This window comes from Prionailurus viverrinus, chromosome B3 (genome assembly GCF_022837055.1).
Source record: "Prionailurus viverrinus isolate Anna chromosome B3, UM_Priviv_1.0, whole genome shotgun sequence".
Classification (NCBI taxonomy): Eukaryota; Metazoa; Chordata; class Mammalia; order Carnivora; family Felidae; genus Prionailurus; species Prionailurus viverrinus.
The window spans coordinates 94,247,082-94,260,868 of record NC_062566.1 but is presented as its reverse complement, the minus strand read 5'-3'; the positions used below and the strand labels follow the sequence as shown (position 1 = coordinate 94,260,868).

General features: G+C 45.9%; 1 protein-coding gene across 2 annotated transcripts in view; it reads right to left on the bottom strand.

The window, feature by feature from the left end:
- The window catches only part of ABHD12B (abhydrolase domain containing 12B), a 29,327-nt gene extending 23,212 nt beyond the window's left edge, over positions 1-6,115 (bottom strand). For both annotated transcript variants that reach the window (XM_047862235.1, XM_047862237.1), the window contains exons 1-2: positions 6,031-6,115; positions 877-1,004 (exon numbers count right to left, since the gene is read on the bottom strand). In XM_047862235.1, the coding sequence (XP_047718191.1) occupies positions 877-1,004; positions 6,031-6,086 (184 nt within the window). In that variant the 5' untranslated portion in view covers positions 6,087-6,115. The remainder of the gene's footprint in view (positions 1-876; positions 1,005-6,030) is intronic.
- Positions 6,116-13,787: the final 7,672 nt, after the last annotated feature.

Genomic DNA, 13,787 nt, shown 5'->3' with positions numbered 1-13,787 from the left:
ATAATAGAGTTTATTCAATCCTTAGCCTAGTCTTAAGCTAAAAACAAAGGAGACTATTCCCCTAAAAAGTTAAGAAGGTCTAGAAGAAAGGAATGAGTATTCTTCCTATGTCAAGCATTACTGTTTCCACTAAATAAAATCTAATCATTAGCCACAAACCATGAGATGGCCAGAGTCAACATACCTGTGGGAGCAGGCAGTGAGAGCATTGGCTGTGTGCTGGAAGGACTGTGTTGTTACAATGTACACTGTTACATTAATTAACAGCACTCAGTAGAAAAAACACGCGAAAACAGATTACTCACATCAGTGTCTCCCCACCCCAGCTCTCTGCTTTCTCTCTCTTTCAAGGGGTACAGGTAAAATGAAGAAGCAAGAAAGTAGAGAATACACCAAGCAGTAAGGTATCCATATTACCAGCTAATATGAAGACTGAGCTCCTGAAGTTAAACCCCACCCACAAGGCCATGTTTTTCTATCCATCTCCCCCCAACAGTTTGCAAGGATTCATGCTAGACCCCAAAGCCAGTGTTAAACAGGTTTCAGATCATTGAAATCTAGCCACAATTTTATTTTTTTTAATTTTTGAGAGAGAGAGAAAGTGCGAGTGAGGGAGGAGCAGAGAGAGTGGGAAAGAGAGAATCCCAAGCAGACTCCACACTGTCAGTGTGGAGCCTGACACAGGGCTCGAACCCATGAACTGTGAGATCACAACCTGAGCTGAAATCAGACGCTAAACTGACTGAGCCACCCAGACGCTCCTCTAGCTACAATTTTATAGCTGACATGCCTTTTTCATTGTCACCACTTAAAGGGCAGTGAGGTCTTTACTTGGGAAAAAATATATAGGCAAATTAATGAAAGATGTATACTTACAAAAATTAAAAAATATTAGCATGTTCATCAAAGGAGGAAAAATGTGTTCTTTTAACGGTTTACTAGTAAAGCTGTTGTACAGAGCCGCAATTTTTCTTCCTAGTGTTGAACAGGAATGTGGAATAGATCTGAAAGATATTGTGAAACAAAAACAAGGTGTTCAAAATCAGTCCAAGTTTTGCTTGGTGTGGTTTTTCTCTTAACAACCAAATAGAATTTCAGAGACTAACACTGGGAATTACAGGTGACTTGGCATTAAAGCAAAATGTTTTACAGAATTGTAGGTCATTAGGACAGATCAGGACTGGGCACTAAGGAGAATAGGAAAGGAAGGCAATAAATCAAGCTGCTGAACCCAACCAGCTGCTGAAAAAGCCCAGGTTTCACAGAACAGAAGTGGGAGGGGGCATGAATGCACCAGGGTCAGGCCCGTTCCCCCAGTGCATCCCCAGAGAAGACCAAGGCTGGACCCCAAAGTCATCAGGAAATAGGATGCAGACTACTAACAGGTGCCACAGTCTTTGATCACATCACGATTTAGTGCTGTATGTGTTAACTATTATTAGTCTAAAGCAGTGCATGAAAAATCATCAGATTCCCCAGTCTTCTGGCTGGGTCTTAAGAAGAAATGAGCCAATGAAAGAAAAATCCCCACTTCTGATGTGACATCCCAGGTAAGAGTGGCTGTGAAGAGCAGGGTGGGGAGCAGGGGAGTACCTGGAGGTTGTTGCTGCATCAGGGCGGGGGCCTGGTCAGGAAATGGGACACAGCAGGCCATACACATTTTGTTTATTCTACTGTTTGTTCCCATGACACAAACCACCCAAACCAGGAGCCATCAGCAGACAAGTTAGTTAGGACTTGTCCATGAGGGGTCACTAATGCCACCTCGGTCTCGAGCCACATCTCTTATGAGGGTTGAATGCCTCCTACCTTTGAGAAACAAGGGACACAGGAAGTCAGTGTCACCACTTCCTGCTTCCAGTTTTTATCCACATCACCCATTAAAGAAATCCCTTTACCTCTTTCACGCTGTCAATGTAAAAGACTGCTCAGTGTAATCAAATCATGAGGTTGTGGGACTGGAAAGCATTTTGGATGCACTGTTTCCCTCCCCCCCCCCCCCCCCCGATTTCTCTGCTAGACCAGAGCATTTTAAAAGATAGCTGTTGTTACCTGCAATTTGCAAATGAGGAGACTGAAAAGTTTAAGTAAGTTCCCCAATGCCACAGAGCCAATGAATGGCCGAGTCACGTGTACCCAGGTCAGTGTGACCCCAGAGTTCTATGAAGATGTCCAATGAGCTGTCACAGTCCCGGTGAATGCTGATTGCCATCCACACAGGCACAAATGAACCTCAAGAACAAGGCTGGCTTCTGGTGACAAAATTCAGTCCTTAGAGGAAGTTGTTTCAGGACCACCCCCACTCCCGCCTTCTCCCCTTCTGCACCCTTGGCCTTTCTTAGGGTCCATTCTTCCTCCCACACTCTTCTCCCTTCCTGTTCCTGTGTTCTCAAGGAGCCTTCTGACTCCAAAGTCATCAAAGAAAGACCTCTAAAAAGAAATTCTCCCTCGTATTAATACTAAAAATTCAGAGTGCTTATATGTCTGGAAGAGGCATGAAGGGAGAAAATCATGCATCGCCAATGAATTTCCAGAAATTCTGCAGGCTGTGGAAAAGAGACGTGGGCTAAGTGTAATGGGTAGCCCTCCAAGTAGCAGGCATAGGCAACTGCCTACGCCTAAAATCAGCAAGGAGAAAATGAAAATGATTGTTTCATAATACTTTAAAATAGCCTCCATGAAGGAGGTGGGAAGGAGAGGACATTGTTGTTCTGATTTTAGAGATAAGAAACCAACACCCCAGAGAAGCCGCTTTGAGCCCCAGATCAAGTCCAGACGGGCAGAACGGAACACAGGTTGAATTCTTATGCTTCCTTCCAGTTGGCTGGCTCAGGCTTTCTTTCTCCTGATTCTGAACTCACGCTACCCTGCCTGTTAGTCTCCCGCTAAGTTATCTTTTGAAGGTAGCAGGGTGCTTGGGAAGCAGAGGCAGTAGAGGGAAATATGTTTCTGTTTTTAAAGAATAATTCATACAGGACCCTTCTCTCAAATAGCTCAAGGCACTTCTGTGAGAAGCACTGCGGGAAGAGAACAGAGTGACCAGATCCCTCGGAGCATCAATAATGCACAGCAACTTCTTTTAACTAGGGGTTGTCAATTTGACTTCCCCTAGATCAGCGGGGGATCAAAAGTCACCAGTGGCTAACAGACCTTATTTGAGTGGAGGATGCAATTTCAGCCCAATCCCCGCTAACGGCCAGCCACATCAAACAGCCACCTTGATGCTTTGGTGTTCTTTCGCCTGCCCTTTGATCAGCTGTGGCTGTAACTGCACAGCATCCCACAGGGGCCACAGAACCTAACTGGATCATTCTTACCTTGGAACCTGAGTTGCTGCAGGGCGAATCATTCATGTTCACGCTCAGAGGCACCAGCTTTAGGAAGCCCAACTCTAACCCCATTTGGCAAGACAGCTATTCCAAATAGTAAGACAATGCCACACAGGCGTCCCATGTACCCATTCATTCAGCCAACATGAATTGATCACCAAGCACCTAAATTATACCTGTGTTCTCCTCCCTTCTTTCCTCCCAACCAAATCCTCCCCTTCCGTCAATCCACTCAAGGGTTTCTTCTTTGTTGAAGCCTCTCTCTGAGATAGACCTTCCCATGGTGACCTTCCCTCTCTTTTCACCCCTCCCACTAATTATAATTGGGCCTCAGTTTGACCTGTAATTGTTCTCCAGTTGTTTTCCCACTATCAGTCCTGCGTTCCCACTGACGAGAACCAAATGGCATATAGTGCTGTTTTTACGGTGCTCCCTGTCTAGCTCAGGTCCGAGAACTGTCCTGCAAGTGGATCTCTCTCCTACGGGAGAAGGAAGCAATGCGTATTAGGAGCTTCAGGGTAAAGAAGAAGAGCCTCATTCTCTTTTCTGAATTACAATTGAAAATTAATCAATGGGAGGGACAACTGGGTGGCTCAGTCAGTTGAGCGTCCAACTTCAGCTCAGATCATGATCTCACAGTTCATGAGTTTGGGCCCCGCATCGGGCTCTGTGCTGACAGCTCGGAGTCTGGAGCCTGCTTCGGATTCTGTGTCTCCCTCTCTCTCTGCCCCTCCCCCGCTCATGCTCTGTCTCTCTCTCTCTCTCTCTCTCTCTCTCTCAAAAATAAATAATAAAACATTTAAAATTTTTTAAAGAAAAAAAGAAAAGAAAATTAACCAACGTGAGCTTCACAAGAGCAGGGATTTGTGCCAGTTTTATTTACTTCTTTGTGCCCAAGCCTAAACTAGTGCCAACAGGGAGGCGACGGCCAGTGCTGTGGAAAGAATGAATCCGTCTATCAGCCTGCTCATGGGGGGCGGGGGGTATTCTTAAATTATCCAGAAATGCGAAGACTCGGGGTGAATGGGGAGCAACGAAGAGGGAAATAGCCCATTGGCTTCCCTCAGCTTCTTTCCTGAGCACATTTCCCATTTTTCTAGTTTGAGGAAAACCAATTGCAAGTGAAGATTTACTCTCCTGGACCCGTCTATCTTAAGTAGCAACTACACCTTATGAAATATTTGCAAAATAAACAGATCCCCAAGGCATTAAAAAATAATCACTGAAAACACCTTTTCATTAAATGTTTTCCTTGAGTCACACAACACATCACAATAGATCCTGTGCAACTAGCAGTTCAAAACGCAGGGCCAGCCCTCCATGAATGCTTGCGGATCTAAACCAACTTGGCTCCAAGAAACAAAAGGATCCAGGATGCTGGATATCGGTCTGTGCTTCAGCCTCAGCAGGTCTTAAATTAGAGCAGTAGAGATGACGAAATGTGCTTGTATCTTATTCTTTCAGGAAGCATCTCCTGAGACTTATTTTTTTAGTAATTAGTAAAGCAAGTAAGAGAGGGTCCCCAATTCCCCATGTCCCATTCCATTATCAACAAAGTGGATTGTTCTCTAAAAGCATGAACTGCAGCTTTGATTCTCTGCCAAATAAATGTTAAATAATCAGCCGCCAACTCTAGAGAGAGCATGAGAGATAAAGCAGAAAATGCCAGCTTTTTCAGAACAACCATGTCAAGGAGGTAAGACCCAGGAATGTGAAGTTGAAAAGTGTCATCAGTCAGGATATTCTGACTAATGGTCAGTGTGGGTCTACACTGCTGGCCCAGGGGAGAGCTGCTCTCTGCTCCAGAAGGAATAGAAGAGAGAAGATCGGTTTTAGTCTTCATCACTCACACATTCCAAAGTGAAGTCCCTGGTGTCTGGATGTGACTCTTGGATATTTTGTAATCAGCAATAAACAAAACATAGGAATATAAAGGAAGGTGAACAGAAATGCCAATACCTTCCCACCCCAACAAAACAAATCAAGATACTGAGTCTCCTGAGTCCAGGGTCTCTAACCAACACCTGGCTTCAATGCAAATGAGACTGGCAATATATTGCTGGTCGATTCAGGGTAGTTTAACATTACTGTTAAAGCCACAGATTTAAAATAGGAGAAAGAATAAGTTTAAACCCACTGATACAGACATTTCAGAGTTAAAAGGATGTAAGAACTTGGCACAGGTATGGTTTCAATGCACTATACATTTTTAGCATTATGGAGGGATGTTCTTTAAATACATCCAAGAGAGTTCCCCCTGGGGGAGCTGGCCTTCTGCCCACACAGACAGGCCTTGACTCTTAGATGCCATCTAAGAGTCATGGTTGATTCGTATTGTCACTATTATTGGTCTTTTTAAAAACCCGCCCGGAATTTTAGCACAATGGTCAAAGCAGGTAAGAGACCGGTAGAGGAACCTGAGCCATCTTTCTGGAAATCTCTATTTCAGAAACCCCAAGGGGATGTAAGCTCCTGAAAAAGCAAACCCTAGAGGCTCGCGGGTGGGAACAGGCGCCGAGGCGAAGGATCACGCGGCCCAAAGGGCGCCGGGGCTCGCAGGGCTCTGGGGGCCCCCGAACCCTGCGGGGAGCCCCAGGGCCAGGTCCGCCCGCCGCCTGGGGCCCGATGCGCCCTGCCCATCCCCGGGGCTCAGGGCGGGGGGACGACGGGGCGCCGGGTCCTGCTCGCGGCCAGCACTCACCGCAGGTTCCGCACCACCATTTCCCACCAGGCGGCCGCGCAGTCCCGCGCGTCCATCTCGGCGCCGCGCCGTGTGCCCAGCCGCCACCGCGGAGCCCCGTCCTGGAGCCCGAGCCACCCCCGCGGGCGCCCAGCCCGCCCTCCGCCCCCGCGCGGGGGCCCTGTCGGCTGCCGGCCTGGGGCGGGCCTCGGGGTTCCGGCTGCTGGCGGCGTGACCCGCGCCCCCCGGCTGTGCTGGAGAAGCCAGTCACCCGCGCCTGGGGCTAGCTGTGCACGATTTTACTTTCCAGTGTATTCCATACATCTGTGGATGTGTGTGCGCGCCCCGCGCGACGAAATAAAATAGATTTCTTATCATGGTGGTAATAGTGCAAAAATCTGATGGTCACAGTTTTAGATCTGCATGAAGAGTATAAGCTTTCCTCTACTTTGACCCCTCTTCTTTTTTTTTCTTTGTCTTTATTGTTTTTACCTTTTTCTGAAGCTTACCCATCTCCAGCATCCCTGCTCCCCTCCCCCCCACCTCCAGCCCCCTTCCCTTGAGTAATGGTTTATCCGTCCACAGGGTTATGAACTACACAATTAACACTAAAATTAACACCTTTTTGCCATTTGGTTTATTTAGCAACATCTCTCAGAACCTTGCCTTGTATCCAGGGGTTCACGCCTTGACAGGTTTGGCCTACATAATGCATTGCCACGCAGGGGAGTCGCCTGGCAAAGTGTGGGGGCAAAGGAGGAAGGAGGGGAATGCGGTCTCTATCAGATGCAATTTGATGCCAGTATGAAGATTTCATCTTGGAGGCAAGGAGCAACCTCCCCAGGAGGGAGCATGTGTGTATGTGTTTTTGTTTGTTTGTTTGTTTGTTGTGGTGCTTGTGCTATGGGGCAAAGGGCATAAGGGAGGACTGCCAAACCCCAGAAAGTGCACAGGGACCCCCCTGCTTGGGTCCAGTAGGACAGTCTGGAGAAAAGCACCCATACCTTTCAAGAAAGGGCCGTTCTCTTCAAGGACTAGGCCATTTCCTAGAACTAGCCAGCCAAGGAGGAATTTTGTTCACTGCCTCTTGTAATTGCTCTGGGGATGTCAATTTTCTGGGTCCTATCAAGACAGAAGAGGAATCAGATCAGGAAGGATGGAAGGGATCTGGGCCTGACTGATGAGCCACCTGCAGGTGAGTTTTCTCAGGGCCACCCACACCCTGCATAGTAAGGGAGGTTACATTCCCACTCAAGCAGATGTCCTTCACAAAATGGATCTGGAATCCCATAGAACCTGTTTAGGGAAGCTCTGGAGGAGACCCTAGGCCTTGCCATGTGGAGGTGGAGCGATCAGAGACAGGGAGCACTGGGGGAGGACTATGCAGCAGCTGCATTTGGTCCCAGATTGCATTTCCATCTGTTTATTCAAGTTGAGAGGATAGAGGTCCACAAGCTGGTTCAGCCAAAAAGTTGTAGGCCCCAAGTCTAGCAAAATGTTTGAAATGCTCAGCCAAATCCCTGAAGTTGGAAATCACTATGGCCCCTTTTTTAAAAAGACTGTAAAGATGAGGGGTGCCTGGGTGGCTCAGTTGGTTAAGCGCCCAACTCTGGCTCAGGTTACGATCTCACAGTTCATGAGTTCGAGCCCCACATCAGGCTCTGTGCTGACAAGCTCAGAGCCTGGAGCCTGCTTCAGATTCTGTGTCTCCCTCTCTCTCTGCCCTTCCCCCATTCACTCTCTGTCTCTCAAAAACGAATAAACTTTAAAAAAAAGTGCTTAAAAAAGACTGTAAAGATTAAAACTCTAGGTGAAAGCCTTCCCCAACGTTAATAGCCCCTTTTCAAATGGCATGTCCTGGAAATCAGAGAGCAGAGCCTCTGATTGGATTTGGCAGAATCTAAAACACAAGTGATTCGTTCATTTATTCAGCATTATTCGCTAGGCAAGTTTTAAGTGCCAGGTACCACGTTGGGATACAAAGCAGCGTCCTGCCCGGTAGAGAGATTTATCTCAGAGGAAATCACGAGAACACAGGATAGGAATTGAAGAGTGCACTAAGGGCACTCAGGTCAGGGGGGCACAGGGCCTGGATGTGGGGAGAGGAGGTTGAGTCCAAAGGGATATGAGGGAATGTTCTAGGGTGATGGAAAAAGTACACATCTCCAGTGTGGTGGTGGTTTTATGACTGTAAACTTTCACCAAAATTCACAGAATTGGAAACCTTTCAAGGGTGAATTTGACCGAATATAAATTATACCTCAACAAACCTGACTTGTGGAAAAGAAATCTAAGAAATGTATGGAAAAATTATATAAGTAAACATGTCTTATGTGATTTTGTAGAAATGACAAGACACCCCTGGTACACATATTTCAGAAACCAATGGGTGGATGTTATTTGCACTTCTAGTAGAAAAAGAAATCTCAGTTAGAGATAGATTAATTTTACCACCAAGAATTGTTCTGGAGGAGCGCCTGGCTGGCCCAGTCAGAAGAGGGTACAACTCTTGATCTCGGGGTTCATGAGTTCAAGCCCCATATGGGGTGCAGAGATTACCTAAATAAATAAAACGAAAAAAAAAGAGGTATTCTGGCAAAAAGGAATCGGAGATAACACTGTCTCTCAGTTGCCACGCAGCTGTGAAAACAAACTGCTGGTGACAAAGCACTTGAGGAACAAAGAAGTAGCAAACAACAACTCACTAATTTTATATCATTTAGAGAAATTTTATCTTGAAAGTATTCATCCCCCTTGCATTTTCTTCTTTTTATTTTTTTTTAATGTTTTTATTTATTTTTGAGACTGAGAGAGACAGAGCATGAACAGGGGAGGGGCAGAGAGAGGGGAAGACACAGAATCTGAAGCAGTCTCCAGGCTCTGAGCTGTCAACACAGAGCTGTGTTGGGGCTGATGTGGGGCTCGAACTCACGAGCTGTGAGATCAGGACCTGAGCTGAAATCGGATGCTCAACCGAGTGAGCCACTCAAGTGCCTCCCCATTATTTAATTTTAGGATATTTCATCACTCCAAAAGGAAACCCCATGCCCTTTGTTGGGTCATATGGTAATGTTGTGTTTAATTTTTTGAGGGACTTCTAAACTCTCTTCCAAAGTGGCTACCCCGCTGTTCAATCCCACCAGCATGAGCACCCCGTGCACTCCCTTGTTCGACGTCTTCACCTTGCCTCAGTTTCCCATATGCCAATAGGCAATTACCAAAAGAAACAAACTGATGCTGTTGATGCTGATATGAAACATTAAAGGGAAGTCTGAGGACAGTTCCAGATGAGTGAGTGAGGTGACTCACTCAGAACATTCATTTTTCTATGCTGTTAAAGTTTTGTATTGTCTTTGCCTACATCAGGTCTAATTTAAAGCCTGATTTATTACAGTTACAAGAGTGGATAGTTACTCTTGGTTTGAACTCCAGAGTGTTCCTCTGAGCTTCCTTTTAGTGGAAGGGGTGATTTCTTTGAGAAGAGAGAGTGATGGGAGAGTTGAACCTGGGAGCGAAGTGCTCAAGTGCCTTCTATCTTCCCAAGAACCATGCACGGGCCAGGACGTGGCCCAAGGGCTCCCTTGTCGCTCCGTTGGCAAGAGTTGGGACTCTGCCTTTTCCCTGTACCTATGGAAGCACTGGGCCCAGATGAAGGCCCAGCAGTTAAAACTCCTCGTCCCTCTCTGGATGCTCTCCTTCAAATGCCCCTGGCCATTCCTTAAAGGTGACTTGGTCTGCAGGCTTCCTTCCTAGCCCTGCTTCTCTTCGCAGGTTATACCAGTGTTTTCAGTTAGGGGCGCCTGGGTGACCCAGTCGGTTAAGCATCTGACTTCGGCTCAGGTCATGATCTCAAAATTCATGGGTTCGAGCCCCGAGTTGGGGCCAGTGCTGACAGCTCAGAGCCTGGAGCCTGCTTCAGATTCTGTGTCTCCCTCTCTCTCTGCCCCTCCCCACCTCCCAAAAGTAAATAAACACGAAAACACACACACACACACACACACACACACACACACACACATTCAGTTATTTGGGAAGCTTTGGGCTGAACACAAAGTATGTTCCTTTGGCCAGGACCTCATGTCTCAAAATCATTACCTGGCCTGGCCAATACTCTCTGAGAATCTCAAGAAGGATGTATAGAATGCAGCTCCTCTCTAAATTCATCTCCTCTCCTCCTTGCCCCAAACCTGCGTGTTTGCAGGACTCCCTGTCTTGAAGAGCAGCCTCATCACACACCACGTTTCCCAAACCGCAAATCGAGGCTTCACCCTTGATTTCTTCTGCCTCCCTTAAGCCCAGAATTCCCTGTAGACAGAAGGAAGATTATTCCTTGTTGTAATATTTATTTATTTAACAAATACTTACCGAGCACATTCTGGATGGTATCTGGCTTGGGAAGCTTACACTCTAATCTCAAGGACAGGACCCACACAGCTGGAAAGCTAAATAACAACCTGAGATGTATCACTAGGTAATAAATAAATACGCATTACAGATACTATCATGCTGTAGGCTCGGTGAGAAACGTGTTTGTGGGCTGAGAGGTCAGGCGAGGAGTCAGGAAGTACTGTTCTGTTGCTTGGAGACAGCTTTCGCAATGGGAGGTAATTTTAAATGGCTACCCAAAAGGCCTCATGGAATGTTAAAACTGGAAGAAATATAAGCAGTCATTTGCCAGTACTCTCATTTTACATAGAGGACACTCAGACCCCCAGAGACCAAATGATGATGTTAAGCTGCATTCACTCAGTATGGATTGAGTGCCCACTGCACGCAAAGGCCACACTCATTCAAAACAGCAGGCGAGGGGCATCTGACTCTTGGTTTCTGCTCAGGTCATGGTCTCGTGGTTCGTGGGTTCGAGTCCCGCATCGGAGTCTGTGCTGACACGTGAAACCTGCTTGGGATTCCCTCTCTGCCTCTCTTTCTGCCCCTCCCCTGCTCTCCCTCTCTCTCAAAATAAATAAAAACATTAAAAAAAATTTTTTAAGAACATTAAAAAAAACAGCAGCAGGCAAAGTGAGGCTAATTCTCAAAGGGCACCTGGTATCTGGTAAGAAACCAACCTGTGTCAAAGCAGCCCGAGGGGCAGGGCAGTGACGGCAAAGTAGGTGGGACCAACTGGTAGTTGTAACGTGGGTTACCAGTCCTTCCACTTACCCTTGAAAATGCAAGAATTAAAATAGCTAATCACAAGTTAGTTCTTTCTTCATGAGTAATCAGGGTGGAAGAATTCACCACCCACAGTACCCGGTCCTCCTTATCGGATACCCAGGTAGGAAATTCTGAAGCAACCTTTACAGTGTCCACTCCAGGGAAGGTGATACAGCCTGAATTTTTGTGAAGTGTAAACACTGCAGGTTGGTATTAGGACCGTACAGATAGGGATGGGGGAGAGCCTCACTCTCAGGGTGGTTTTGTTTTTTGTGTTTTGTTTTTTTGTTTTTTACTTTTATTTGAGTTATTTAAAAAAATTTTTTTTAATGTTTACTTATTTTTTGAGAGAGAGAGAACAAGTGGGGGACAAGAAGAGAGAGAGGGGACAGAGGATCCAAAGCAGGCTTCTGCGCTGACATCAAGCAAGACCGACGCGGGGCTTGAACCCACGAACAGTGAGATCATGACCTGAGCCCAAGTTGGACACTCAACCGACTGAGTCACCCAGGCGCCCTTGAGTTATTTTTTAAATGTCCGAGCAATTTCAGAGAAGGGCATTTCCATAACCACAGCCCAGCCTTAGGAAAACAATGACATGGTATTTTTACTCCAAAGGAAGTCTAACAGAAAAACCTTAAAAGGTTAGGTGAAAATATGTTAAAAAAAAAAAAAAAAAAAAACCTTCCTGAAAATGAAGGCACGCTCTTGGAGAAATTGGGGAAGACAGGGAAAAAGTCACAGCTGTAGATAGAGTAAACAGGAACTGGCTTTTCGGTCCCAGGAGACTAGAGGTTTCCAATTCTGGGCTTTCTGGATGCCTGATGTGAGTTTGAACTTGTCTGTTTCTCATCGTTTGCAGAAGCTCCAAAGTCGGTCCTGAAAGTAGCCTCACTTCCTTAGTTCCCTGTTCCTGCCCCGAGTGTGTGTGTGCTCCCAGCACCACTTGAAACGAGTGTACTTTTTCATGTTTGCCTTTAGTTTTCAAACAAGACGAGAGAGACCCCACGAGACTGGAGGGCCCCGAGTGCTGGGCTGCCCTGCGGAGTGATGTCGGGTAGCCTGAGGCGGGTCTTCATTATCCTCACCCTGCCCGGCTTTGCATGCGTGGAACAACCTGTCCCTAGAGAGGAGTTTTTAAATAATAATATGTAGTGTGAGATGAGATCATAGATATGAAAGCTCTTCTTTGAAGTTAAAAACATCTCAGCCTGCAGATGCACAGTATTGATATTATTTATTAATGAGTATATTTGATACTGTCTTTGTCCAACTCCTAGGCACATTTGCATGCATTCATTTAGAAATACAGTCATCAGCATTGTGGCTCATAGACTGACATAGAAGTTTAATTAGTAATAAATACGAATAGGTACACAGATGTACAGAGGAGGCCATGCGGCCGATCTCATCAATTTCATCACCCACAAAAAGGAATTAAAAATTGATATCGCAGGAGACTCTCTTCCTTCCCTACGGTGTGAGACAAAGGAATGCTTGAGGGTGGGGGTAAGGGACACTCTTCCCTCTCCTGACTGCTAAGTGTCAAAAGGGATAGGAACTCCCAAAGGAGACCTCCCAACCAGGCAGTCACAAACTGCTTAGCAACTCCACCAGCACATGATGGAGAGGCGAGTGTTGAATTGCATCGTGACGTGACCTGCTAAGCAGTTTTTAAGCAGAAGGGCTATAGGGTTTAACACACAACCCTATCGCCTTGCACTGTATGAATTGGGAATCCTTGTTATCTTTGACATTACTTGTCAAGTTTGGAACAGCACGGGTATCCCCAGTACCTAGCATAACACCTGGAACAAAGCAGGTGTTCAATAAGTATTTTTTTCTTAGTCTTTTTTTTTTTTTAATTTACATCCAAATTAGTTAGCATATAGTGCAACAATGATTTCAGGAGTAGATTCCTTAGTGCCCCTTACCCATTTAGCCCACCCCCCCTTCCCCACCCCTTCCAGTAACCCTCTGTTTGTTTTCCATATTTATGAGTCTCATGCTTTGTCCCCTCCCTGTTTTTATATTATTTGTGTTTCTCTTCACTTATGCTCATCTGTTTTGTCTCCTAAAGTCCTCAGATGAGTGAAGTCATATGATTTTTGTCTTTCTCTGACTGACTAATCTCACTTAGCATAATACCTTCCAGTTCCATCCATGTAGTTGCAAATGGCAAGATTTCATTGTTTTTGATTGCCGAGTAATACTCCATTGTGTGTGTGTGTGTGTGTATATATATATGTGTGTGTGTGTGTGTGTGTGTGTGTGTGTGTATGTATACACATCTTCTTTATCCATTCATCCATCGATGGACATTTGGGCTCTTTCCATACTTTGGCTATTGTTGATAGTGCTGCCATAAACATGGGAGGGGGCATGTGTCCCTTCGAAGCAGCACACGTGTATCCCATGGATAAATGCCTAGTAGTGCAATTGCTGGGTCCTAGGGTAGTTCTATTTCTAGTTTTTTGAAGAACCTCCATACTGTTTTCCAGAGTGGCTGCACCAGCTTGCATTCCCATCAGTAAGTATTTTGTAAGATGAATGAAAAACTGAAAAACTGGAATCATTCAGCAACCTGACCAGTGCCGCAAGATCCCAATCTCCCCATCACATAC